The following is a 27,564-nucleotide window of genomic DNA, read 5'->3' on the forward strand; positions in this document are numbered from 1 at the left end:
ATATAGACCGGCTCGTAACTAGAAAGGCGTCGATGTAGTTCGGACGGTCTCGGATATTATCGATCCTATTAGTAAAGCTATTATAGATCTCGACGTGCTTAGTAGTAGGCTTAGCTATTATCTCCCTCTACTCGCGGTTAAGGGAGAATCCTATTTTCTTAAGCTATTATACGGGTTAGCGCTACTCTTAAAGTGTTAAATTCCTAGCTTATACTCTTATAAAGTTCTACTTAAAATATCCGTATTCGCTATTATTATCCGGATCCTTAGGGAAAGTTCTAGGCCTCTAGTATTTCGTAGTATTAATATAACCTAGCTATAGGTATAGCAACTTAGGCTTCTTCGCCTTCTTAGGCTTTTATACGGGTAGTATAGAGGAGGGAGGAGGATATAGGTAAGTAGTAAAGGGGTAGTATAGTAGTAGGAGTAGTAGGTATTAATATTAGTATTTAGGTGTTAATAAGAGTCGCTAAAAGAGCAGCAGGTCTTTATTCTACTGCTTTTTTAGAGATCTTACTTATTTATATAAAGAGTTATATAGCTGCCCGCGTAATGCTATTATACCTTTACTTTATCCTTACTATTATTACTTAGGTATCGTAGACTATTATTACTTTACTTTAAAGAAGGAAAGCGAGGACATTGTACACGCATATTAAATTATGCTACTTATTACTTATTGTACGGAATATACCTTTAATTACCGAGGTTCTAATACCCTATAATACTAGCGTCGCACTATCGCCTAAAAGGATTGTTGCAGAGTTGTTCTTAAAAACGCGCCGTAATCCGCGCATTCGGCTAAATGTGGGGCTTCGTCACGCTAGAAGAATCTTAAGCCGATAACTTCGCACCGTTGTCTCAATCCCTAACTGACGTGCACTATCAAAAGTCACGCGCCGTCACATTCACTCACACGTGCAATGTCTGTCCTTGGATGCGGAGATTAGCCGATGGTGTCCCTCCCAATCCGTACCTCTTTTGTGGCCGCTGTGGCAAGGCCGCCATGCAGGACGAAGACACAGCTTCCGACACATCCCTGATCCCCCCCGCACATCCACCCTGCTGGTCGGATGCCCTGMCACATACCAACCATGTCGATTTGTTCAGAAAGGCGGACTATGCATCCACTCCACTCGGACCCATCTCCGACTGGCCATTATCACTGCGGAACTATGTCTTCATGGTATTCACAGACAGCAGAGCGGCCTGCGTGTATTGGGGCGAGGACAAGATTGCCATGTACGACGTTCCATCAGGCGTGGAAAGAACAAGCTACTAACGGCGCTACAGATACAATGACAAATTTGCAGTGACTGCGGGGAAGGCGCATCCAGGCCTTGTTGGTGAGTACCTTACAGTAAAGGGCACAAGGCATCCCACGTGGATGTTGAAAGACAATGCCCACGASGAGACCTCTACGCATCTGTGAAGTGTAGATCTGACCGAATGTTGTGATAAAGCTGACCCTTCCTCCCGCTGCTTCTAGGTAAGGGTTTCCAAGATGGCTTCCCAGAGTTGTGGCCCCAGATGAAGGGAGTGTTTGATCATGCTGCCGCATCTGCTCAAACAGTCGATGTAGACAACATACTCCTCTTCCCCGAGCGAAAGAGAGGTTTTCCGGAGGAAACCTACTGGATCGGACAGTTCATCCCTCTGCGGTGTGATGACGGTACCATCGGAGGCTTTTACAATACCGTCTACGAGAGCACTGACAGGATCCTTCATGAGCGACGTCGGCTGGTCGTTGAGGAAATTGCAGCCGTGCCAACGAATTCGGTCTACGAAACCATTACCCTTGTCATTGCGGCGCTTAAACGGAACCCCAACGACATAACAATGTGCTTGCTGTACTCTCACGTCGAGACAGAAACTGACGATGAGCCGAATCTGCACTGTGTTGGAAGAATAGGTGTCGAAGACGACGATCCATGTGCACCTCAAGAGGCAAATCTGGAGAGAGACCGGAGTGGATTTGTTAAGCACTTTCAGAAAGCCCGAGAGACGGGCACGCCAATTATTCTCAGCCAGTCTGATGGTAGCCTTGGCTCTGTGGGTCCGCTTGATAGGATCTCCTGGTGCGGCTATGGTGAGCCTTCGATGGACGTCACCATCCGGTCCCTGTCCAGCGGAGGGAATCTTCTCGGCTTCATCGTGGWGGGAAACAATCCTCGGAGACTGTACGATCATTCCACCGAAAGCAGTATCATCGACATGGCCCGACAGATAGAAGCGAAATGGGCTGCTTCCATCTCTGCCGAACAGTTCAAAGCAAGAGAAAGAATACTTGAGCAGCGAGCAATGAACAGTGAGAGCAAGCTGCAGCACATGGCAAAATATGCACCAGTCGGCTTTTGCCAGTTCGGCCAAGATCGCAGGATTCAGTTTGCGAATGATCAGTTCTATGAAATCACCGGTCACGATCGGACAAGACCGGACATGAGTGTGAGACGCTAGTTGCAAGGAAAGTCGAGCCTCTCTGCTAACTCCAAACGGTAGGACTTCTTCCAGGCGTTGCATCCGGGTGGAGGTGCTATAGTCGAGGCCGWCATGATTAGATTACTGGATGGGTCTCCACGAATTGAACGGGAAATTCGTCTTCGAAGAGCATTCACGCCACCCACTGCGGGTGCAGAAGAATGCTCGGCGTGGATTTTGACTTCGTCCTTTCCGCTATTCGGGGAGAGCGGTACGGTCAAGCTGGTCATGACCTACATTCTAGATATATCTCATCAGAAATGGGCTGAGTCAGTGCAAGCACAGGTTGCTGCCACGGCTTTGAATGCCAAGCGTCAACAAGAGGTTGGATCGGCTCTTCCCTGACCATAACCTTGCTCGTGACTGACGTCTTGTAGGAGTTCATCGATACGACCAGTCATGAAATGCGCAACCCCTTGACGGCCATACTACAACTAGCGGACGGGATCTCCCAAAGCATGAAGGAACATCACGAGGACCCGGCAGACTACTTGGCCATTGTCAAATCCAACGTGGACTCGGCAAACACCATTCTTGCGTGTGCCGCTCATCAGGTGGGTTATTTGAGCCAGGGGGTGTTGAAAGAGACTCTAACACACCACATCGATCAGAAGCGCATTATAGACGACGTGTTGATCCTGTCCCGTCTTGAATCCGACATGCTATCCTTCTCGCCACTCTCCACGTCTCCCATCTCAGTCGTTCACACTACTCTCCGAATGTTTTCCGGCGAGGTGAAGATGAACGGCGTCTCGATCGAGCCAGTGCAAGATTCATCATGTGATGAGCTTGGCATATCCCACGCACTATTAGATCCTTCTCGACTGGTGAGCAAATCATCACCAGGGGACGGCGGAAGATTCTGATTGCTGACTCTTAGATCCAGGCGCAAGTGCTCATAAATCTCGTGGGAAATGTCCGTACCTTGCTTACCACTTAAGCGACACTTCTGACACTGATTTCCAGGCRATCAAGTTCACCGTGAACCGGCCGTCTCGCAAGATTTGCGTGAGATACGGTGCTTCGGAAGGCCAGACGCCTGTGCTACACACTGCTTTCGGACGGCTGGAATGGAGCACCTGCCGAAGCGATCATCTGGAGAACAGCATTCTGCCGCCTTGCAGCGCTGGGGAGAAGCCGCTTTATCTATGGTTCTCCGTGGAAGATTTCGGACCTGGAATGACCTCAGAAGAGAAGAAGAAGCTCTTCAAACGCTTCTCCCAAGCAAATCCACGTACCCACATAGAGTATGGTGGCAGTGGTATAGGACTCTACATTTGTCAAAAACTGGTTGAGAAACAGGACGGCGGCATTGGTGTTGCATCATGTCTAGGACAAGGGTCGGCCTTTGGATTCTATATCGAAACAAGACGTGCCCAGCAGCCATCAAAAGGGAGCCCGCGACGGCTCATACCACCACAATTGCCACGGCGATCAACCGACAGATCAGGCCTTCCGGCACTTGCTCTGAACCCTGAGTTGAGTGAAGCAGTGCCTGAGATATYGACACGGCCACACACGGAACCGGATCCAAGCAAGTTCAACTTGCTGTTGGTTGAGGATGTGAGTATTACAGTACCCTTTATCATCAGAGCTGTCAGCATGAGGTTTCTTCTACCAGCTTGGCCCTTGAACAAGGTCTCTCGACAGTCTGGCGAGTGATTCTACTAGAGGGGATGTAGAGGCTGTGTCGAGCGAACAGTTTCACAATCGATGCGATGGGACCTCAAGACCCTCGACATGTTGAACATACCTCCTATGGACAGCTCTGCTTACCGTACTGAATTATCGCAGCTAACGAGATGCAGAATTTGATCAATCAGAGGATTCTAGCCAAACAGCTCCGCTTCGCGAAATGCACAGTGACCGTTGCCAACCATGGCAAGGAAGCTCTTCAGCTTCTCGAAACATCAGACATGTGGGTGAGGACATCCAGTCATCATGCATCCATCAAAGTGGATGTCATTTTGCTTGATTGGGAGATGCCAGTCATGAACGGCCTGGAATGCTGCCAGCAGATACGGCAGTTGGAAAAAGATGGACACATCAMGCGAAGTGTCCCCGTGATAGCCATCACAGCGAATGTTCGCCGGGAGCAAGTGGAACGAGCCATGCTGGCGGGATTCGACGCAGTGATGCCCAAACCTTTCACCGTCGCAGAACTGCTGGAGAGGATAAGAGAAGTGGCTGACTCGAAGCAAAACGGAAAAATCACGACAGATGTGTAGAGTAAGACAGGCCTTGGAATGTACGACAGCTAGAGGGGGAAATCGGCCAGCACTTGCCACTCGGTATCGTTAGCGGGAAAGCAGACCTGGGCGATAAGCAGCAGATGAGGGCCGCATGTCTCCGTCCAATCCCCAAGAGCCGGTGAAATTGAAGGTTGCCGGCTTTGCTTGTTGTGAATCGACGACGATGCTCGCGAACAGGTAGCTATAAGCACAAGAATAAGAAGGCCAGTAGCCTAGTCACTCTTGGTTCGCTCAAGACGTGTGAATTGTCTACTCGATGTAGCGCCGTGACTCCCCCACAGATGATACCATGTATGGATGTGGAGGCTGTAGTATGTCTATTCGTCAAGATTCGTCCGGTACTATTTCCAACTGAGTTGGCATACAAGGCCGATGTCTCAATATCAACCAGTAGTACAGTGCTCCAGTTCCAAAGCCAGCCAAGTGCGTAAGGTGGCCTATGTTTTCCATCTTTGGAGACCATGGTGCTCTTCCCACAACACCCATTATGTGCAGAATGCCTTGAATATCCATGAGCACGGCAACACCACAAACCGCCCAGCAGGGAACAGGAATCGGTATGGGGTGGTGACTTATGGGTCTTTTCGGCGAGCCCATCGCCGCGATACCAAGAAATGCCATGTTGATGCCGCTGAATCCGAGTGAAATTGCTTGACTTGGGACCCACTCCTTGTCCGGGGATGGAAAATAAGCGATCTGAGCAAGTGAAGCCATGGAGGAAGACAAGCAAGCGATCAGCGTGACTGCACAGACATGCATCCAGTTGAGGCCAGGAATGTCGGCGCATACAGGGGCAAATTGCCAAAGACAGACCATGTTGCCCGCGAGGTGAGCCGGATTCACGTGTGCGAAATTGGAAGTGATGATGGTCCAGTACTGCTCTTCGGCGAGACTGGAGCTTCGTATACCAAACAACGGAACCCATTTTGGCAGATCCACGTTGCGCCACATTGATTGTTGATGGGTCTGGCAGAACCATCTCTTGAAGCCTACGGACTCCAAAGAATGAGACAATAACCGGCCAGATATGGTGTCTACAGACCAGGACTCCCAGGCGGCCATGGTACGATGCACTCGACGTATTGAGAGGGCGGTGATGAAGGAATAAATGGGCAGATTGAGCAATCCCACGGCCCAGAAAGCACAAATGGCAGAGCGGCGGWGGACATTGCAGATTTCCGGCCGGCGACGGCATTGTCCGGTGACGATGCGGGCGTGTTGTTGCAAGCGCCATGGCTTCCATGAACTGGGCCATGTGGACCATTGCTTGATCAGGTCATGCTGAGAGAGGGTGATGCCGTCCATCCGACGCGAGAGAGCGCTACGGCTAATGGTCACGGATGAAGAGGCCGAGGGACGATGAATGACAACTGCGGTGATATTGTCATTTTGCTCCCAAACATGTTGCTCTCCGCGCTGCCATGCTTCGATGCCCGATTCATTCCATGGCAAGGCAAAGCAGCTCGACCGGGGCTGGGGCGGACCGGAGCTATGACGGCCCGCCCGGCCCGTTACGCGCGGGACTCAAACTACCTACCTACCACCTTACATGTGTGTACAATCTTCCAAGACGGGCACCGTCCTTTCCTTTCCGTAAGAACGAGACGACGTCGCTCGAGTAGCAGGAGAGCCAGGTACTCCATCACCCCAGAGCATGACCCCACGCCTGTGGGCGGGAAGCCTCTTGAGCCCATTGCTTAGGCGCTCCAATGTCCATGTGCATTTTCAATTCCTTCGCCACCAATCTTACACACCTTGGACCAAAGAAGAACAAGAAAAGGCCCTGGCACTCAAATCACAGGGCCACCATGAAGCATTCATAGCTGGTATACTCGGCCGGACACGCCAAAGCGTGAGCCAAAAACTTTACAAGATCCGCAACAAGTTCAACGAACCACGGGGACATCCCCGAGCATGGAGTAGGACAGAATGCGAGCGCCTCGCCGAGCTTTGGAATCAAGGAACCCACCTCGCACAAATCGTAAGGTCTCTGGATCGAAGTAGGAGAAGCGTTCAAGATCGCGTTGRCAAATTCAAAAGGGGCGCAACATTCGAAACGCAAGCCGGCCGTCCAAGGCGGTCTGTGGACATGAAGTCATTGAAGGACTTCCTGTCAACTCAGCGATTTCGTGGCGCTTATCCCAGATCGCTCCATCCGCTGTCCGAATGGAAACTGAGCGATGACGAGACTCTTCGGCGTCTTCGTGAAAACACCATGCCTCGGCCCACCTGGGCCCAGATCGCTGAGCAGATGGGCAGGACCTCCGTGGCTGTGAGTTCAAGGTACCATAAAATCGCGCGGGATCAGCCGAAAGGACGATGGAGTAAAGAAGACGCTAGAACCGCCATCGAAATGGCTGCTGCTGGCATCTCCACTCTTGACATCAGTATCGTACTCGGGCGAACAAGGGCAACGATCTGTGCTAGGCTACGTAAAGGAGGTCCTGACAATGAACCGAGATTCTGGACGAAAGCAGAGCAGGAATGTCTGATGAGCATGAGATCGACTGGTACAGCTTGGACTGAAATCGCTGTGAAATTGGACCGGTCTGTGGACTCCGTCAAGTCTCAATACTACCACATTCTCAAAATAGGGAGAGGCGCTAGAATAGCAATSCCGCCTGGAARATAACCGCATTCTACTTGAGGGCGCAGGTTCACCCAACATTGCCAGTGAGACGCAGCGACCACGATCTTTTATGACGAGGCCTGCCTTGAAAAAGAGACTGTTCGAGTTGGACTCGGCATTGCCACCATCTACGCTTCCAAGACACTTTGATCCGGAGTTGGCTCGCGAAACGACATCAAGAATCGAGAGGGTCTATATCATCAAGAATACATGCAAAGTACTGAAGGTACTATGTGGTTGTATCGGGGCTTATTTGGTAATCTGCGGAGCCCCTTCGCGGCGAGACAGCCGCCAGTCCTCAGACGGACGGTCCCGCAGATGTTGCAGCTGAAATACACTGGCTGGAGATTTGGAATTCAGATGGAAAAGATACGGAAGATATCTAAAACAATTTCAAAGCTAGTGAGAGAGCGGGACGAAGCAGGCATGAGGATCTGGTCTGGACGATGACATGGGCGTCAGTCCACCATCAGAGTAACTGTCGGTCGATCCATTCGTGGCAGCAAAAATTAAGCTTGACAAGCATGGCCAAACTGGGAAAGACGAAATCAGGAAGTCGTGAAAAATCCCGCCCATTGATTTGGATTGATCTTTACGGAGCATGTGACACGGACTTCTTCCTGGATCAAAAGCTTCGATCAAGAACTCAAATGCTGAGAGCTCGCACTCAAAGTGAGGTGCTGCCGACGTTGCGAAAATGTTGGCTTGCGATGGGACATCATCGATGAGGCAAGCCACATACTTGACACCTCGATCATTTTACGTCCCTCGAAGACCAGGAAAAGGTTCGCGGAACACGTTAAATTGCAAATATCACGGTCGACATTGCAATTGGGCCTTTGAGGGTATTCCAGGCAAAGCTACTCATCCTCCGCACTTTTCTTCCCTTAAGGCCTTCCTTCCGCTCGCTCTGGTAAATTCCACGCAGCCCAGCTCAAACCCAGAGCAATGAAAACCAGSATTATCCAAGCGAGATGTCCATCCGCCCATCCCCATTTGACTCCCACGGCGTAGATGGTCGTGAAAGCAGCCGGCGCTATCGCTCGCACACCAGAGTTGACCGTCAATGCCAGAGCGTTCACTGTACCCAAGACCTGCTTACTGGGCGAAATATCATTCAGTGCCAGCTGAACACAGGCAAACGCCATCGCAACCCCACTTCCAAGTACGATTCCAATTGGCGCCACGATCCAGAACGCCGTCCACAAGTCCCGTCGTAGGAGCTCATTCAATATTGGGTAAATGGCCATAAAGCTAGGCCAGGAGGCGGCGCATATGCGAAGGAGGGAACCGGTGCCGATGCGGGATTGTAAGTATGGAAACGCGATGAGCATCCAGAGGGCCTGGGAGAAGCCGCCTAGTGCGAGGAAAAGGGATATCTGGCGAGGAGAGAAAGAGAGCCCACCGTGAGCGATTGAGGTGAATTGGAAGACTGGGGAGACAGCGGTGAAGGCTAGGGCTAGGAGCATGACATGGCCGAAGATGTAGAGTACCATGGGTACACCAGGAGAGCGGAGGACTTGAATTGTTGAGAGCGGTGGCTCGGCAGGAGTATCTGAGTCTCCAGCTGTGCGGTGAAGCGTCTGGGATGATGTCAGTTTCCATGAGAGTACGGTGTATAGACTCGGACATACCTCTTTGAGAAAGAATAAGCTGGTCAGGGTGCCTGTCATACAGATGGCTCCGGCTACAAATGTGGGCAGTGCATATGGGTAATCCTTGAAGAATTGGACGTTGCCAAAAGTCCCCGGGAATTGCTCAGCTGGACTGGCAAGCCCACCTCCCACCAAAGGTCCGAGAAAGATGCCCAGGTTTCTGGTGAACATGTACCAGGCGAAAGCTCTACCTTGCGTCTTCTTTCCCGTATTCTCACTCAGCATCGTCCGAATCGTCACGACACTCCCCGCGAAGACCCCAGACAAGCAGCGGAACATGACCATCTGCCATAAAGTACGGCTCATGCCAAACAGCGCGGTTGCGACACTCACACCGCAGAGGGAGAAGACAAGGATCGGCTTCCTGCCAAGTCGATCTGACATTCGGCCGTAGAAGATCATGAGTACCATTTGGACTAGAGAGAAGAGCGATTCGATCAGGCCGGAGTAGAAGCCTACCGAGCTTTCCGGGATGCCTCCTGTGGATTGAATCATGGCATTGATAAAGGGGAATATGGCAAAATATGCCACGGGTTCTGCCAAGGAGGCGTAGCATAGAAGGAGGATTTGGATATATGGCATCTTCTCGTCTTCAGGATCGTGTTCGATGTGGTTCGAATGAAGGTCGCCATTCTGCTCTGTTGTAGAGACTGCTTCGGGGGCGAGTAAGGGAGTTGTCTCTGTTGCTGTGACGCCTGGGGTGTCATTTTGAGGTGGGCTTGCTGGGGGAGGCATATTCCTGCGTCTTTATCAAGGGTATGTGTTGGGTCAGCAAAATGTCACTTTTCCGCGGCCGCTATAGCTCCTTGATTGCGATGTACAGTCTCCCCTCGGGTCTCAGCTGAGTACAATCCAACTTTGAATGCTGCTTTGGTGCGGCAAGTTTCAGATGTTCAGCGACGAGAGACTTAAGAACGAACACAGTGTGGAAATTTCATGTTTATGGTGTGACCGTTAAGATGGACGTAACTTAGGAGAGGCACCTTCCCTATAGCGTAAGGTGCCGTGTTATCGGAGCTCGGGCCGGCGGGCCGAGTCAGACCCTGCATCAAACGATTTCTGGGACGCGAATCCGACCGACGTCCGACATCGAACTATTTCATCGCTCACCCAGAATGTCGACCACGGAAGCAGATGCAGTCTCTCGAAAGGAGCGCAAAGCCCAGCGTGATGCTGAACGTCGCCAACCTGGCAAGACGAAGAAGCGCAAGCTTGATGACGCCCAAGATGGTGCGGAGGATGCGCCAGCAAAGGATGCAGAAGTCTCAAAGAAGTCAAAAACGAAGAAGCGCAAGGCAGAGGATGCTGTAGACGGAGATGGAGAGTCTGTTRCTGGAGCGGATAAGGGCGAGAAAGTCACAGATGGTGCAGCGGTAGTCGCACGGCCGAAAAAATCGCGGAAAAAGAAGAAGAACACAACCGCAGGCGAGGGAAAGACAGAGGACGGAGCAGAGAAGCCAGCAGCAGATGCTCCAAAGACGAAATCAAAGTTCATACTTTTCATCGGCAATCTACCCTACAAAACCACCGACGCTGCGCTCCAACAACATTTCAAATCACTCCAACCCTTCAACCTGCGACACCGGACAGAACCTGGCACAAAGAAAAGCAAGGGCTTCGCTTTCCTGGAGTTCGAGAACTATGATCGCATGAAGACTTGCTTGAAGCTGTTCCACCACTCCACATTCGACCCAGATGTCATCGATGACAAGACGGCCGCAGCAAGCAAGGCAAAAGCTGAGGCTGGGGGATCTACCAGTGTGGGATACAACGGGCGCAAGCCTAAAGATCACACAAGAAAGATCAATGTGGAGCTGACAGCGGGTGGAGGCGGAAAGACGGAGGGCAGGATGGAGAAGATTAAAGTCAAGAACACGAGACTGGRGGAGCAGCGACAGCGACGAGCGGAGCTTGAGAGGAAAGAAAAGGAGAAGAAGGAGAAGAAAGAAAGATTAAAGGCCGGCAAAGAAGGCACCGGTGCAAATGTCGAGGCCAAGGCGGAGGAGACAACGCCGATAGAGGCGAGCGGAATCCACCCGAGTCGACTACGAAGAGGTGTTGACTTTTGACGATGAAGTGTCACAATAGACGTCGACGTTTTACGCCTGGAACTGTCATTAGACTATGTAAGAACGGTCTATACGATGACACTATTTCAGCTGAGCATTACACAAGAAAATGGTTGAATTCGACGCCTTGTTCCATCTGGCCCTCCTGTGCAAAGCGCGATTCTGATTGCCAGCCCGGACGCAGCCATAAAATTCAATTTCGCATTTCGCACGTCTCTCTTTCTAGCGTGGTCGATAACACACTACGAGGCGAGACTTGCACCTCCACCGTGAAGCAATACTGCAGTCCTCCATTCGTGAAGGCAAAGCAATACCACTGACCGAATCGTCTGCACCTTCGATAAGGAGCAGAGATCCTGCAGACCTCGACATGGCCCTGACCTTGACCGGCTCTCTCCGGCCAACAGGAAGGACATGGTACTCTCAACCCGTTACGGGCCTGACAGGGGTCAACCGAGTCATCCGAGGAGAGACGCTGCGCAACTTTGATGCGTCGAGACGCCTCTCGATTTGTCCATAAGCTGTATAATCGATCCTATCGCCACCCTCGCTTGCTCGGATCAGTGGTGCATGATCATGGACCAGTATTGCTAAGGTTTTCGTGTGAATAGCGTCGACATTGACTTCCATACCTGTTTGGGACTCGAGCCAGTAGGCTTGATCATAGAGGTCTGCCTTATGCTGTTCCATCGCTCGCGGGCCTTCTATGTGGCTGGAGATCTAATTGAGGGACACGTGAAGAGAGCATGCACTCACATGGTTATTGGCGGAGACTGGGCTTTGATCCGGAATCTGCCTACCGCGTTCTCGAGGGCAACCGTTCAGACCCCTATGGAATCAACTGCCGATAACCCAGATCCTCAAAAAGGCTGCCTCCAATACTACGGGGATAGACATGCTCGATGGCCATTGCTATGGGCCTACAGCCGCCGCATCACTCCCAACTTTCAGCGCAACAACTCAGATGTCTTTAACGGGGTGGTGTTGCAATGTCAGAGGCTGGCGTCAAGCATTCTCACTTTGCCTCTAGAGTGTAGAGAACCCGTCGAGCATCTTTACGGGATGTCGCTTCCGGATTAAGCTTTTCGTTGGGGCCGCCTGGTGAATTCACAATCAGCAGTGTTGATCTACGACCACGGAGGGCCGGTCCCATCGCAAAGAGCCATTTCCTCGACTTCTATGTTGAATGGACGCCGTCCGAACGCTCATTCAACACTATTTAGATTTGGCGAGACTGGAAATTCAAACAGGACTGTGTCTTTCTATCATTCGATCACCGACTCCGCTGCTACTGAGGCTTCCAGGGGTTCTAGAGACATTGGACGTATTAGGAGACCAAAAACTTCTCCGAATCTACCGCAGCAATTTCTCATTTTTGAATTGCGCGCTGTGGGATTGCTCTTATAACGATTTCTCTGAGCGTGGAACTTTCTGGACTTGGCATTTCATTCACTCAGGCTGCGCTAATACATACTAGCGCCTTTGCCGTCATCGCGCACCGTAGCCCGCCCTTCTCAACCTCTTCTTTACTTCGAGCTCGACCTCGACTTTTTCTTCGACATCTTCATCAGCAAAACCAACGTCCCACCTTTGCGCCATGGAGAACTCGCTGTTCGGGCTACTGGCGCCGGAGCTGCGCAACCAAATCTACGAACACGTCTTCACCACTTCCGGAGGCATTGCCCTTGACTGCAGCGACGACACAATGGATCAGTCATTCGACCGAGCCACAGCCAGCCTCCCATCCATCGCGCTTACACAGACTTGCCGCGAGATTCGACAAGAGACGCGCAAGATGTACTACCATCTCAATCCGCTTACGATCATGACAACGACCCCGACTGCATCGTCCGAGGCAAAGAAATTCCCGCGCTGGGAAGTGCGCAGTAGAGTCAACGCTTTCCGACGCCTGATCGGCAAAGATCAGTTCTCCGAGATCCGCCAAGTCAAGCTCAAGATCGAGGCCCGCAAAGATGCTGTGCGCGGTATTGGGGGAACGTACGAAATGGACCGCAAACTGGTGCTCAAGGTCCGAAGCTTGTTCTCCATGGAGACAAGGTTCGAAGTCCACTTCACATTGGGCCATTCGCACCCAGGGGCGCCCTGTGCTTGGCTCAACGCCATTTGGGACGTCGACCGTTCGCGCGAGCAGTTCATGCAGCAGCTGTCTGTTGCGATGCAGACGGCGGTAAAGGAATGCACCCCTTCAACTGCTTCTCCACCGATCCAACACATACAAACTATCAAAGTTCAATTACTTGCAGCACAAGCCCAGTTACTGGTCCTGCCGGTGCGCATCAAATGCGAATGGATGTGAACCAGCAGTCAAACGATGCGGTTGACGAGAGCAAGCATCATGCAGAACAAATTTCCGAATCATCCCATATCGACAGCTCACGGTCGAGACAAGAGATCATCTTTGGGCCACCTCATACTGAATGCAGGAAATGAAGCGGGAAATGGAGATTTTAACGCTGGGTTGTGACGGTGTGGGTTGAGCTGTGCTTCTCTGGACAGACACACTCGGAAAGGGAACACACAGTGGGAGCAAAGGCCTCGGAGTTGTTGCTAGGAAGAAGTTCTAGCAGGKCGGTGTCTATCTTCTTACGATACCCAATTTCCGTAGACTGCTTCAAATCTCATGACTGACGACAAACCATAACCTCCAATACTTCATTCATCGATGGTATGTAGCCCGTCAAGCTCCACGCGCGCACTTATCGATTATTTGGAGACTTTCCGTGTTTATCGGATTGCACTCTACAGTAAGGAACAACCCTAGACGACATAGTACGCGAAGCATCTTTCATACTGTGGCTTACTGGTCGCCTTCCTTCGCCTACTTCCTTCGCGTGCGTGACAACTTTGATACCTAGTACAGAAGCGGAAGTGTCTCATAATCATTTGGCCTATCAACAATGCAGAATGTAAGCCACTTTGCATCCCATCGACGACCAGTCGCCGGCCATCACTCGATGCTCTGCGCCTAAGTTCTACTCTGAAGGATGGTTTTTTGAACTTCGAAGGATCAACTAGCAACCAAGCTTATAACGATCATCCCAGTATACAAGGCATATATAAACACAGTACTCCTACTTCAACCTTGGCTCATCTCATCAACATCCATCTCATCAACATCCATCTCATCAACATCCATCTCATCAACATCCATCTCATCAACATCCATCTCATCAACATCCATCTCATCAATATCCATCTCATCAATATCCATCTCATCAATATCCATCTCATCAATATCCATCTCATCCTCATCCCTTACTCCTTCACGATGAAGCTCTCGATCGCAGTCTTATCGGCTCTTGCAGGCCTCTCTACAGCCGAATTTTGGGTTGGACGAATCCTTACCACCCCAAACGCCATATGCGTTGGCATGGGAACTTGTTCAAGGCCAACGGTCAGAAAGGACACCTACATCATCCGTGGGGACGAGAAGGAGGACTGTAAAGCTCTTGGGAAACGTTCCGTGGAGAATGGCTTCTTCGTTAGTTGAGCCACTCCAACAACGAACCATAGAAAACACTAGCTAATGATGTCCTAGGTCGATCCACTTTGCCCGGGCAACGAGGCTGGCGGCAAACCCTTTCAACTGAAAGGCGGCAACGTGTGCACTCAACCGGACAGAACAACCTTCTACTTCCGCGTCTCWACGACCGACAATCAGAAGCTGGATGTCTCATTCACCCCGGGCTTTGAGAATATCGTCGCTTTCTGCCATAAGGAGAAGAAATGTGGTGATGAGCAGAGGAAGACTTGTTCGCATGTTGGGTCTAGTACGGATGTTCTGTATGAGTACCGATGCGATGCGGCGAATGGGTCTAGCTGTTAGGTTAGGGGAATGGAATAGATGTACTACCGTATGAACCCAGTCACGATCCTTGCACCAGTGTCTCCTAGATGGAAGTTCCGTCCTGCGATATCTGAAAGCATCCTCAAAGTCTACCGCCATCTTGTTGGCAAAGAGCAGATGCGTGGAGCTCGCAAGGTTGTACTCATGCTCAGGACCAACTTACAGCGGCACGCTGCTGGGAGAATGGCGTGTCCGATCACTCGGTAGCCAATCTGGTGATTGACACGAAGATGATCCGAGCGATCCGCAACCTGTTCGACCTAACGCCCTAATTTGAGGTGGAGTTCAACTTGAATCTGACCCTTGACAGGGCGGTGGTATAGAACGTTGATCAGCCAGTCAAGCGACTTGGGAAGCGAATTCCAGACACAGGTCTGTCTCCAGCCATCCCTCTTGGTACCAAGGCAGCTGTCTCGTGCCAGACCCAAGTCTTCGGGAGATTGCTTGGGGCCGAGAGCTGGTATGCTATATTCGCTGCTGAAGCGCAGGCAACGTCAGGTGAACCCCAGAATTCCATTCATACCAGGATCCCTCTGGTGACATGCAGCGGAGCATGGCGCGGAGCAAGAGGGTAGGATGCGATATTTGCGCGTCGAACAGCTATTAATGGATGTCAGAGGGTTGGGGTGCAAGCATTGTGCATACGAAAGCCCAAGGAGGGATTGACKGGTCCTCGAACCAGATGAGGCTCGCTTGTTAGATGCTGCGATCTTGGGACAGCTTGTCCAAATGGCCACTTGCGTCAGATCTGCGAGTTCAGAGTCTGTCGCTCGGTGAAGGGCCAACAGGGGTATCAAATCCTACGAACAACGGTCATCTTGGTTTGTGCGGGCTGCATCCTCGCGCAAAGATCTCAACAGCAGATGCCGCAAGCGATATCCATGTCGTGGTTGCTGCTCCTTGTTGTGACTCCTTGTTGATTCGACTGTACATAGACCTGCAGAGATATCTCCTGACAGGTTCCCAACCCTCCCAACGCCTGCAAATGATCGCTAATGGTGATTGTGTCTCTCTTCCCGCCACATCTTTTTTACAAGTTTTATCCCATCCCCGTCTCTTACTTCCGTTTGTGGGGCCCAATGATCTGGGGGTAGAATCGCGAGAGATGGTGGTTGATGGTGCTCTTCTTCGTCTGGCCCGCTTTCTAGAATGACATTGTCAGTCGTCAATTCTGCATCATCTGCCAGTCCAGTGCGATGCCATACCCTMGCATCCATGCAAACTCGGAGTTGTTGTTCAAGAACGGCGCAACCCGCTGTGGTGTAGCCCTGAGATGCCCAGCAACCTGTCGTTCCAGCCATATCAGTCTTGACATGTCCGTATCTTGCCTGAACTAGACCCACCCAGCATTGAGCTCATGACAGCCACACAGGGATTGGCATCAGCGCGATCAGGCTTGCGCACGCGCAGTTTCGGGAGTGGAGGAAGTTTGGGGGCGGCGGATGTGGAGGCGGCGGAGCGGGCGAGTTGCGCGGGGTTCGTCTTGCCGGCGACCATCTTGGATTGTTCTGGAATGGATTTTGATGGAGACGCAAGTGACAATTGGCGGAAATGCTTGTTCAACCAGATACCACAAGATTCGCACGTTCTAGTAGGTGCAGTATGGAAGTTGCTTCATCAGCGGAATCAGGTCCGACGCAACTGTTGTCCCAAGCGCCGAAGCTTTGTTTTGGTGATCATCCGCGACGCGACATCCCACTTCTACTTTGCTCCGACACAGGACTTTACACTCTTCCATACCAACACCGCCGACATGGAAGAGCATTCCGCTCCGGCGACTGTATCGCTAAACAGCACAGATCCAAAAGCACCTTCCCAAGCAGAATCAACAACCTCGACCTCACCCACACACACCGCATCTACCACATGGGCGCAATGGGACTCCAAGGACGCAGCATTACTGGCTCCCGCCAACCTCGCAGTCACAAAGGTGCAGCATGCTTGGGAACGCCGACCACAGTCACCCTTCACGCGTCGGCGCCTGAAGGTGGGTAAAGTATGGAAGCGCACTGGAGGCGTGTCCGCACCGGCATCGTCACTGTTCGCCTCTGGTGGAGGTGGCGCGACGATCAGACCTGAGAGTCCTCTCAGGGCAGTCAAGAAGATGCGTGGAGCAGCGGGCGAGCAGGTGGTACGCGATTGGGATGTGAGAGGCAGTCCGCGAAATAGGAGAATTGTCACCCGCAGCAACAGGGAAGAGGCGTTACTCGAGCTTGGAGAGGACGCTGCGGAGCAGGTTGAGGCACTTGGGGCATTTCAGGAGGGCAGTGATGTCACATCTCGAGAAGAGGTGTTGCGCGTGGAGATTGAGCATGAGGATGGCACGATTCTGGAACTGGATCCAGAGGAGGGCGAGGCGGAGGTGGAGAATGAGAACTGGGATGACGAGAGCATGACTGAGGAGACAGTCTGGGATGCTACGCTGATGCATCTCGCTGAGACGATTGGAGGATCGGAAGGAGCTACAAAGCCGGCGCATCACAGCGACGGAGAGCATGCCCTGGACGAAAGCTTGCATTCGCCCGTTGAGGATATGGACACCGAAGAGACGTTCACTGACTCAGCACCATCAACTCATACCGACATGCCTCTTGCCGAGCGAGCCAATCCTGAGATCCAAATTTCCCGACTTGCGCCGCCAGCTGAACAAACTGAACAGACCTCACCGGTACCTCAACTCAAATCAGTATTGAAGCAGACTTCGCAATTCGGCCCCATGCCAGAAGGATTCGTCTCCCCTGTCAAGGAGCGCCAACGGAGAACAATCAACCAAGTCAGGCTTTCCAACGCAAATCGCAGGAGGACGCTCCCAGTCAACTTTGCTGCTCAACATCCTGCTGTGGTTCCCACTTCCGCTGAGTCTGACATCGTCCAAGACGCGCGCTCGCCGGGCAATGTTGACGAGGCCGAATCTCATGTGGTGGATGAGACGCACGATAATACTTCTCAACCTTCGAAGGAGGCCAGCGAGCTCGTCATTGTGCCTTCCGACGAGGTATCAGGAGCGGATCTTGCAGCAGCGCTGGATGAGGAAGATTCAGACATTGAATTGGGCGTCCTCTCGAAGGACTCCCTAGCTGTTCATGGCGAGGAAGTCTCGGGTGATGCTGCTCACGACGACAATGCGTGGGAAGATGTTGAAGAGGAAGAATGGCCGAAGCATGCCGAGATTGGAGGGGAAGACAGTGGCACATTCGAGATCAATCCCGCATCGGAGGTCTTGCCATCGTCTGAGGAGCAATTGCAGTCTGAGCCGATGGTGATGTCCGACCATGCTGCACCAACCTTCCCGATCGATACCGAAACAAGTACTGTGGAATACACCACGGAATCACAACCGGTCTTCGAACTTCGAAGATCGCCACGCAGACAGTCTACCAGCCCTGTACGGAGAAGCGGGATCCTCCCCTCATCTTCACGCCCTCACCTGGTCGCATTCACCCCGATCAAGCTGCCAGTGTATACAACATCAGTGGAGCTTCAGAGCTCACCATCGTTCGGCGCTGCGCTTGATGACTCCATGGATATCGACAACCCGACCCCTCTTCCTCAGCCCACGAGATCCTCGTCTGCACCACCAGAAGAGCCGCAAATGTCACCTCGGAGGCCTAAGCAGCCTCGTATTTCTGATGATACGGCTCTTCTGCAGGCATTTCTCAATCGTGCTGCTGAAAGTAAGACTTCAAAGGACGGCTCAACCACTGCCAAGCGAGAATCAATGGAGAACAGAAGAGACTCAACATCTGTGCGACAGGCTCTCGCTAGTCCTGCGCCACTCGCGAAGACGACAGCGGGAGACGTGCTAGCCGACTTGGATCCTAACAGCCCATCTCCGCGCAAGCAATTTCTCGCTGTCAGTCTTGCTGATGCCGCTCAAACGGATCGCAAGTCTGTGATTGACCAAGACGAAGACGAGCTTGCATTGAACGCTACTCCTGACAAGCAAAGAGCATCGCGAAAGAGTGGAAGGGTCAAGAAGAAGGGTCCGCAAGTCCTCCCTGCAGGGCCGAAGTGCATCTCCATCCGCCCCGCGGACCCTGTCGTCGTGTTGAAGAAGGATGAGACACATGATACTGCTCGAATGACGAGGAATAACACGAAGAAGAACAAGAGCGGTGCTGTCCTTCCTCCTACGCGCCTCACTCGACTTGCGGCGGAGAGGCTCGCCCGAGCAGACGAGCTCGGGCCTCAGGATGACGAGGATCACATGGATGTGGAAGTCCCTGTCAAGGCCGGGAGAAGAGCAGTGAAGTGGGCGGAAACTTTGGAGTCGTTCCATGAAGGTGCCAACGAACCGGAAATGTCCATGTTGAGTGATGAGCTGAACATCGCTGAAGAATCGAGTGCGCCACCCCCAAGCAACACACCCAGCAAACCCGCGAAACTTAGACGTCTGAGGACTCCCCGCCCAACGGCCTCTTCATCGGGATCCATCGGGGCTTCAGAAGAAGCTGTTGCGCCGGCAGTCGCTCCTGCTGGAGTAGTCGCAAAACCATCAAAAGCCACGAAGCGCAGCTCTCGGATAGCAACTCCAGCAAAGCTTCCTGGCGCCGCCAAATCCCTCCTTCCAGACGGCTTGAATGATGCCACAGAGGCTGCTCCAGTGTCTGCCTCCAAGAAAGCGCCTATCAGCCGTAAAAGAGCACCTTCGAGCAAATTGCCCGCTCCCGCGAGCTCGCTGACTGCGTCTGCTGCTGTTGGGAAGGAGAATTCACTCATTGCTTCTCCGCCGAAGAAGAGGGCTAGAGCGGCGCCTGCATCTGCGGTACCTAAACTGGACTTCAAGAGTTCGATGGATGCTGCTCCCGTCATGGCACCTCCCGCGATAGGAATTGCTGCGAGCCCGGCGAAGAAGGGCAGTGCAAGGGCGCAGGTGTTGTTCAAGGAGAACGGAGATGTTAGTGTCAAAAGGGATGAGGTGATGGGAATGGGTAGTCCGGCGAAGAAGAGGGTTCGAAGGATCTTGTGAATACGGTGTAGAAGCATACAGTATACTTGGATGTGTATGATGGGATAGGTCGTCATGAGACGGGATGCATATCCAACGCTACAGGGGTTTGGTACTTGTATCCATCATGTTCATATTACTGGTTATTGTGGATAATGATATGCTCGTCTATGAGCGATGAGAATCCTCCCATTGTGACGTTCTCGTTTCAAGCCGTTCGTGCGTGGGACATTGATAAACTTGGTGGATCAAGTGCAGCATTGTCAGTATGGGACAGGCCCTTTTTGGGTGCGTTGGAACGATCAGGGCAGGGATACCGTGCATTCAGGCCCTCTGAACTCAAATGAATCTCCAAACCTCTATGATTTAGCAATACTGGTAAAACAAAGAACTTTCTAGTTTACATGCCGTCGCGGTCGACGCTGATACAACAACCAGGGTTAGGGTTGGGGTAGTGCGAGATCCTCAGCAACTTGTGATATCCTCCATGAACAAACAGTACCATTCGAGCGTAGCATCTATCATTTCACAAAGCTGATTGCATCAAGTACCCAAAGTTGAAGCCACGCACAAAGAGACAGGCGATTTATGACTTTTTGGCATGTGACAGCACGTGAGAGACTGAACGAATCCGATCCTTCCCCGCCGGCAGATCATCGGCAGAACTGCTCCTTCTCGAGCATTCCATCTGCGACTTCCTCGTCGTTTGGACTCCAATATCTTCACTTCCACGCCCATCCTCCACTACTCACAAGCTCTATCAAGAAGAATTGGTAAGTCGCATTGTCGTACTCAACTTTGAGGGAATCTGGCAAAGGAGGAGGCCGGTAGTAACGGGAGCAGAGTAATTTCGTCACCGGGAAGGCCACTATGTGACCTCACTGGGGGGCATTCAATTAACCATTCGAGACTATTCTGAAGGACTTGCTGACGTTGGCGTGCAGACAACACAAGCCCAACATGGTCCTCCACAACCCGAACAACTGGCATTGGGTCAACAAAGATGTCTCGGCCTGGACACAAGAATACCTGACGAAAGACCTCGTTGGTCTCTCTGCGACCGAAGGGGATGTTCACGTCGAAATCAACAAGGTCCTCAGCATGGAAGGCGATGTAGATGTCTCGCAGCGCAAGGGCAAGGTCATTACCATTTTTGATGTGCGGCTACAACTTGAGTGGACGGGTAGCGTGCCTGTCAAGGAAAAGCACGAGAACGATGATGGAACGGAGGAGGAGCGAGATGGGAAGCAGGACGTTAGCGGAACAATTACTATCCCAGAGGTCGCGCATGATACGGACCATGATGAGTTTGTGGTAAGTCATACCCATACCCAAGAACCGGTGACATTGAAGGTTGTCGCTCTGCCTGCAGCACAGAAACATGTTGCCTTTTCTGTAACAACTTTCTGCACCAACGACAGGACGATTGCGCCGATATCATTAGAGGAGAGTTTCTCGAAACTCTCCGCAGGCTGCTTTTTTGTGCTCAATATCTGCCTGATCAACAGCGTTGTTGTCGATACCCTGGAAGGAGAGTCGGCAACCTTCAATCTCGCCGGCCCTTGACCAATGATAGAACCATTCGGTCCACCAGCTGACGAAGCGCAGTTCGACATCGAGATACACTCTGCAACGATAGCGAAGGAACCCGCGAAAGACCTCGTCCGCAAATCTATCACCCCTGAGCTTCGCACCCGTCTCCGTAAGATCGGGCCAGCACTGATCACGGAGCATGGCAAAGACATTCAACACGCGCCCGGTACCAACCCCTCAGCGAGCTTCACTCCCGTACGAACCCTCCAAAACTCCGGCGTCAATAAGGGCTCTAGCACTACAACAAGCACAGTAACAGGCGAGGCGAACGGAAAGAAGATCAACACAACATCCCTCTCGGATACACAGGAATTCCGCACCACAGCCGAGCAGCTCTTCGAAACATTCACCTCCCAAGACCGGATAAGTGCATTTACTCGCGGAGTTCCCAAGCGATTCGATGGTGCGAAAGAGGGGGGCAAGTTTGAGATATTTGGAGGAAATGTTAGTGGAGAGTACACGAGGCTGGAGAAGCCCACGTTAGTGGAGCAGAAGTGGAGATTGGCACAGTGGCCCGCGGGACATTTCAGTACGTTGAGCATTCGTTTCGAGCAGAACGATGTCGATGCTGTTACTGTCATGCGCGTCAGCTGGGATGGAGTGCCCGTGGGTCAGGAGGAGAGCACCAAAAAGAACTGGGACGAGTATTACGTGAGGAGCATAAAGCAGACATTTGGGTTTGGTACTATTCTGTGAAAGGGAACCGAACACGGCAACTTTCAGGCTGGATTCATCAGAGAAAACGAGGGCGGTGCAGGGGACGGGGAAATTGAATTTGAAGCTTGCCGGCTCTCCTTGTAATGAGTCGATGACAACGCTCTTGCACCGGTAGTCTTAAGCACCAGAACGAGCAGCCTTGCAGAGACTTGATTATTGCGTTGAATAACATAAAGCTTTGCAGGTAGGCCAACGCCTTCGATGTCGCCGAGCCTTGGTGATGTGGGGAGAACGCGAATCGTCAGTATCTGGGTCCCGACGAGGCAGTGAAAGGGCCGAAAGCGTGCATGGTTGGAAGTCGTTAGCGGAGAGCTTGCTTGAGATGTGCCGGTGGCCATTGCACGATATGTTGATCTCTGGCGAGGCGGTGATAGTCCGATAGAACATCTGTCTCCCGAAACAACCAAGTCTCGCCGATTATTACGACAAAGCTAGCAAGCCTGGAGCGACGTCGCCAGCACGAGAGTGGAACCTTCTTGCCGAAAGGGGACAATGCTGTTGCTCCGGATCACTGACAATATCATCACAGATATCCACAATTTTGGTGTGTCAAGCTTTGCGTAGCAATTCGTGGCGGCACAGGCGGTGTCCGCGGAGCTCGATTACTTTATTTTCCCTTTGATGTTTGGCACATATACCCCTACATCCATATCAAAGACTGCGAGTCGGGGGTTGTTCCGTGGCTAGTCAGTTCAGGCTTGGTTGAAATACGCGTCCTCCAGACTCCAGAGCCCGCCGACATGCGTCTTGGCGTTACTCTACTTTGCATCGTGCTCCGCAGTTTCACGTCGTCACGCCGATCATTTCCAACACATCGTGCGGTGCATGGAAGAATGCCCTAATTCCACCATGACTCGGGCACTTCTTGGTACCGACAATAGCTCGAAGTTTGAGGTTGAAAGTCAACCTAATGTTCCGCGAAGGGTTCGAGTCAGTCAGTCATGCCGGCAGCTGACGATCGAAGATCCCCAGATTCGGCAGGCACATCTGGCGAGGTCGTGTGCGCTTCACAGCCATGACTCGCACCCCTGTATACCAGTGTATCATATGGGATGCGAACAGGCGTTGGGCAACCAGCACTTCCTCCCCTCCTAATTAGCCGAATCGCGCAAAGTTTCAACGCAACACACCGTGAGACCAGTTGAACTCAAGATAATGCAAGCAATCTATCTTGTGGTGATCTAGAATATCATCGTGTCCTGTGCGCAAGCGCAAAAGCAACGCGAGGGTATACCGCAACATCGATCTGCGAGATTAGGAGCCAAGATGAGCTGTAAGGGACTAGAATCTAAGGGTTCGCTTATCGCTGGTCGCAAAACCTTGGAGGTTCGCCGGATTTGCCGGAAACCGCAGGGAGGGGTTTGCACATGAATGTTCGAATCGACTGGATTGGAGATCAAATCATTCCGTGGTGAGCTTTCGTGCGGGGGCGGTGTGATGAGGCATAATGATGGAAAATCGCCATCGTGCTTGGCGACGTGTACCATGCCATGTCTCCACTGCACACTGAACGTTACTCTCGAGGCGGTGAGGCAGGGAAGAAGCTTTATGGTCTTCTTCACAGTCGGAGCTGCAGGCTGCTGCAAGTGATCTTCGGGCCCCGGGGAGGCCTCCGAAATGTGGTTGTTTGAATCGCTTCCGGCATGACGTGAGGTCCGTGATCTCGGAGTATTCTCCGCAAATGTTGAACCGTGAATGGTTCGGAGAGCTCCGTCTTCGTCTTCGTCTCTCCGAGTTGACGGTGTCGGACCAACGCGATGGGCAACGACAAATCTTGATCACGACGGGTGCCTGAGCTGAAATCAAACATTATCCAGGTACACAGCTCTTGCTATCGGAGTTTGGGCAGATCAAATCGAAGTAATGTGTTCGGTACCTACTCCCGAGGTCGTTAGTAAGGCACCGTTAGCGCGTGGCGCCCACGACATGGACTGTGGCGTCCACTGTTCCAAACTTCACACACTTTAACACACCTGTATGCACGGAATCAGAAGCTCTGTCTCGCTGGTCTGCAGCCGCTGCCTAAGACCCCTTCCAGTCACGAAAAATGCAGGACTGCGTCACCAGACGAATGTCCGCAATGCTTCGAGCTCGGAGACRCCAACGCCACCCATTCCAGCCAGCGACAATGGCGAAAGGAACCCCTCTGATGAATCGAGCCATGGAGGTGCGATGTCACGCAGACTTCAAGAGATGACAGAAGAAAATATTCAAACCGGAGGAAGAAGTGCTCGCAAAGCCGTGCAAGAGGCCGGCTTCGAGTTCAGCGAGACTCTGAAGAAAGAGCTGGAAGAGAAGATAGCAAAGGCAGCTTTTAGGAGCGAGAATGCTAGTGCCATTGCGCAAGCGGATATGCCCACCAGTGCAGGCAAGTTTGAGAGGGAATTGGCCGCTGCGCGGCCATGGTCTGGGACCGAGCGCGTGGAAGACGCCTCTTCTCGAATGCTTCATGATGCCCATAGGCCGCTGCATGGTGCACAGAGAACTACGGCACGTGTCCCGAAGAAGGTTGATACTGGAAGACCGAGTAAGAAGGTCAACATTGGGGTGAAGCTCGCAAGTGCAAAGGAGAGATCGTCTATATACACCCTCACCAACGAAGAGGCCGAGGGACTTACAGAGGAAGAGAGGGACAAGTTCCGGCAGGAGATGAAAGCTCGCTTCCAGTCTGGAGCTCGTTCTGTACCAGCTTCATTGTCTGGAATCGCAGCTCTGGCTAATGAAAGAATCGAGGATGCTATTGCGAGGGGCAAGTTCAAGAATCTACCGCGTGGCAAGAAAATTGAGCGCGATTACAACGCAAGCAGTCCTTTTATTGATACGACGGTATGCCTGGTTGCTCGCTGGTTGTGAGTTCACGATCTGACACCTTGCCAGGAATATTTCCTGAATGGAATCATCCAGAGACAGGACATACTGCCTCCGTGGGTGGAAAAGCGGATGTCTCCCTCATCAAAAAAGCATATTGACCAATTCTAACATCCTCCTAGAGCAAGAGGTTGCATCGGCAGCGTCTACATTCCGTAAAAGACTTAGAAACGATTGGAAGCGACATGTTGCGAGGTCAGTGATGCTGTAGCTCAGCATGTCGAGCTGCACGTCGTGGTGCATGTTATCGTGTGCTGATTCTTCCAGGGTCATATCAAGCCGCGGTGGCACACTCGAGAGCAAAATCAAACTCGCCGAGGAGTACGCATTCGCTGAATCTCTTGAGAACCCATCCAAGAAGCAAGTTGAGCAGTTCAATGCCGTCAATACAGAAGGTAACCTGACTCAAATCACGATTACTACTGAGCCGAAGCTAGGGAACTCTGCAAATTCTGCAACAACAGAAGAAGAAATTAAGATCGTGGAAGATACCTTCGACGAGAATGGAAGCTTGAAGCCACCAGAACAGGTGATAGTGTCCAAAGAACAGCCGAGCTGCTCGCAGGCAATTCCTCCTACTTCACCAAGACGACCGACAGTGCCAGCTTTCCGTGACCCACAATGGCTCCAAACCGAGCGACCATACCATGAACTGGCCGTGAAGGAGCTTAATGGACTTACCAGGAGTTACAATTTAATGGCGCCAGATCTTGCTAAGAAGGTGAGGGATGATTGCCCAACCACGGAGCTAATGGAATTATGTCTCTAATTCGTTTGATTTCAAGCCGTACTTCAGTGTAGAGCGGGAACTGCAAAAGTGCTATGCCGACGTTGCACCACAGGTCGCTGCAACTATCCGGGAGAGGGCTCTCACTCCTAAGATCAAAGGCATCGAGGTCATTGGCCATCGCCCTGGCGGGGTGCTCGATAAGTTTTCTATGGACAAGGCCAGTCATGTGTACGATGAACGAAAGCCACAATATGGTTGGAAGGAATTTTGGCGGGATTTGTTTGCGCCAAAGACCTGATGCGATCTAGCAGCATAGACTACATTGATGCTGGTAATGGATATCCTGAAGCAGCTTCCGCATTGTTATTCCCGAACGCACGGGGCGATCGAACAACAGGCGATGCGAGAAGTTCGATCCTACGGTATACTTCCTCTTGGGATTCGGCGCTTGTTCCGCAGATCTTGAAGGTCTCGAACGTTGGAGCTTTCGAAAGCTAGGTCGTGTGCGTTCGGTAGCGACAAGCCTCAATATTTCTCAACCACCATTTGCTGGCAGGCGAACAGCGCCACAGTGCCACAGTGCGTGGTTGTTGTTAATGCATTATGCGGGAAGGCTTAAATGTATGCCATCGTCCAATCATCGGCTTCTTCAACCTCTACACAAAAGTTCAAACCCAGCAATGGTCAAATCTCTGCGATTTTCGCCGAAGCATGTCTGGCGTCGTCGTTGTTATCGAAACAACCTAAGATGTCATAATCACAGGAGGTAGGTGTCAGAATCTTCGAGAATTCGGAAGCTGACAAGCATCAAGACTGCCTTGCGCTGCACTTTCGTGTGTACCAAGGCTKGGTCGATGAGTAATTTGGACATCCACGCTCCCACGAACACACGAGCATTCYTTTACAGCGAGACTGGATATCATCGATCACACGCGATCCGGGCGAAGCAGCATGAAAGCTGGGTACGCATCGTCGCATGCGGTTCACAAGCCTGCCGACCAATGCTCATTGCTTGTGGAGCTTTCGATATTGCGGAAGGTGAAAGAAAGGTCGGCTTGGTCGGATATGTTACGCACATGCAGGTGTGCACACTGTGGACTTGCGGGGCGGGAATATCCAATGGGGACGATATCCGCAGCGCTGTGTGGCGTTCGGCGGTCCACGCTTGCAAGGGTTTTGGAGTCGAAGGATGATGGATCCGCTTGCGACATGCTCGGCTCTTTGATTCTGCATGCTGAGATTCTGAAAATAAGTGAAACAAAGTCGTGTGATCGTTGTGTCACTAATGCTCGCAAGTATCTAGCTATGCCATGTGTGCAAGTTTGGGTGAACTCGATAAAGTGGTTGATTATGCTACATCGCTGAGTATTACTATATATCGTACATTGATGCCGCAGACGCTCTACCGCGAGGAAAGTGTAAATGCTATATCCGGTGTGTCAAACACAACAACCACGTCGAGCGGAGCCAAAGCATAACCAACAAATCCTGTGACGAATTCATTTCTTGGAAGCTCACTAGCCCGGGCCTAAGCCCGCAGCTGATGATCTGCCGTTCCCCGGCGATCTTCCTAAACGCCTTGCGCCAGACATCGAACGTCACAGCCGCTCAGAAAAGACGCACGGAGTCTCGGCCGTCGACGTCGACCCACAGCACAGGCAATATTGCCGTCGGCCTCCTCGGACCGACATCCAGATGAGCGTAGAGAGCACATCGTCGACGTCGACATGTGAACTAGGGACGCCAGCCTCGATTTG

General features: G+C 51.9%; 10 protein-coding genes; 7 read left to right on the top strand and 3 right to left on the bottom strand.

Annotated features, from left to right (window-relative positions):
• Positions 1 to 937: 937 nt before the first annotated feature.
• Positions 938 to 4,706, top strand: RCC_12253 (related to autoinducer 2 sensor kinase/phosphatase luxQ; the record flags this gene model as incomplete). XM_023765972.1 has 9 exons in its annotated part: positions 938 to 1,242; positions 1,294 to 1,346; positions 1,490 to 2,445; positions 2,500 to 2,802; positions 2,856 to 3,032; positions 3,090 to 3,305; positions 3,365 to 3,394; positions 3,445 to 4,041; positions 4,287 to 4,706. 9 exons carry the CDS (start codon positions 938 to 940, stop codon positions 4,704 to 4,706), a joined length of 3,057 nt encoding a protein of 1,018 aa, XP_023621740.1.
• A 348-nt stretch (positions 4,707 to 5,054) lies between these two features.
• Positions 5,055 to 6,035, bottom strand: RCC_12254 (uncharacterized protein; the record flags this gene model as incomplete). Its single annotated transcript, XM_023765973.1, has 1 exon — positions 5,055 to 6,035. One exon carries the CDS (start codon positions 6,033 to 6,035, stop codon positions 5,055 to 5,057), a length of 981 nt encoding a protein of 326 aa, XP_023621741.1.
• A 2,211-nt stretch (positions 6,036 to 8,246) lies between these two features.
• On the bottom strand, positions 8,247 to 9,749 carry RCC_12255 (related to tetracycline resistance protein (probable transport protein); the record flags this gene model as incomplete). The annotated part of the gene is made up of 1 exon (XM_023765974.1): positions 8,247 to 9,749. The coding sequence occupies one exon, from the start codon at positions 9,747 to 9,749 to the stop codon at positions 8,247 to 8,249; it is 1,503 nt and encodes a 500-aa protein (XP_023621742.1).
• A 380-nt stretch (positions 9,750 to 10,129) lies between these two features.
• On the top strand, positions 10,130 to 11,083 carry RCC_00785 (uncharacterized protein; the record flags this gene model as incomplete). Its single annotated transcript, XM_023765975.1, has 1 exon — positions 10,130 to 11,083. The coding sequence occupies one exon, from the start codon at positions 10,130 to 10,132 to the stop codon at positions 11,081 to 11,083; it is 954 nt and encodes a 317-aa protein (XP_023621743.1).
• A 1,597-nt stretch (positions 11,084 to 12,680) lies between these two features.
• Positions 12,681 to 13,400, top strand: RCC_00786 (uncharacterized protein; the record flags this gene model as incomplete). Its single annotated transcript, XM_023765976.1, has 1 exon — positions 12,681 to 13,400. The coding sequence occupies one exon, from the start codon at positions 12,681 to 12,683 to the stop codon at positions 13,398 to 13,400; it is 720 nt and encodes a 239-aa protein (XP_023621744.1).
• A 972-nt stretch (positions 13,401 to 14,372) lies between these two features.
• Positions 14,373 to 14,930, top strand: RCC_00787 (uncharacterized protein; the record flags this gene model as incomplete). XM_023765977.1 has 2 exons in its annotated part: positions 14,373 to 14,585; positions 14,643 to 14,930. 2 exons carry the CDS (start codon positions 14,373 to 14,375, stop codon positions 14,928 to 14,930), a joined length of 501 nt encoding a protein of 166 aa, XP_023621745.1.
• A 1,078-nt stretch (positions 14,931 to 16,008) lies between these two features.
• RCC_00788 (related to ribosomal protein S37) lies at positions 16,009 to 16,448 on the bottom strand (the record flags this gene model as incomplete). XM_023765978.1 has 3 exons in its annotated part: positions 16,009 to 16,095; positions 16,157 to 16,236; positions 16,295 to 16,448. The coding sequence occupies 3 exons, from the start codon at positions 16,446 to 16,448 to the stop codon at positions 16,009 to 16,011; spliced, it is 321 nt and encodes a 106-aa protein (XP_023621746.1).
• Positions 16,449 to 16,704: 256 nt separating this feature from the next.
• Positions 16,705 to 19,920, top strand: RCC_12072 (uncharacterized protein; the record flags this gene model as incomplete). The annotated part of the gene is made up of 1 exon (XM_023765979.1): positions 16,705 to 19,920. The coding sequence occupies one exon, from the start codon at positions 16,705 to 16,707 to the stop codon at positions 19,918 to 19,920; it is 3,216 nt and encodes a 1,071-aa protein (XP_023621747.1).
• Positions 19,921 to 20,859: 939 nt separating this feature from the next.
• On the top strand, positions 20,860 to 22,188 carry RCC_12073 (related to AHA1-stress-regulated cochaperone; the record flags this gene model as incomplete). XM_023765980.1 has 2 exons in its annotated part: positions 20,860 to 21,213; positions 21,508 to 22,188. 2 exons carry the CDS (start codon positions 20,860 to 20,862, stop codon positions 22,186 to 22,188), a joined length of 1,035 nt encoding a protein of 344 aa, XP_023621748.1.
• Positions 22,189 to 24,402: 2,214 nt separating this feature from the next.
• Positions 24,403 to 26,105, top strand: RCC_00790 (uncharacterized protein; the record flags this gene model as incomplete). XM_023765981.1 has 5 exons in its annotated part: positions 24,403 to 25,035; positions 25,087 to 25,133; positions 25,240 to 25,272; positions 25,345 to 25,798; positions 25,863 to 26,105. 5 exons carry the CDS (start codon positions 24,403 to 24,405, stop codon positions 26,103 to 26,105), a joined length of 1,410 nt encoding a protein of 469 aa, XP_023621749.1.
• Positions 26,106 to 27,564: the final 1,459 nt, after the last annotated feature.

The sequence above is a fragment of the Ramularia collo-cygni genome (assembly GCF_900074925.1).
Source record: "Ramularia collo-cygni strain URUG2 genome assembly, contig: RCC_scaffold01, whole genome shotgun sequence".
Lineage (NCBI taxonomy): Eukaryota > Fungi > Ascomycota > Dothideomycetes > Mycosphaerellales > Mycosphaerellaceae > Ramularia > Ramularia collo-cygni.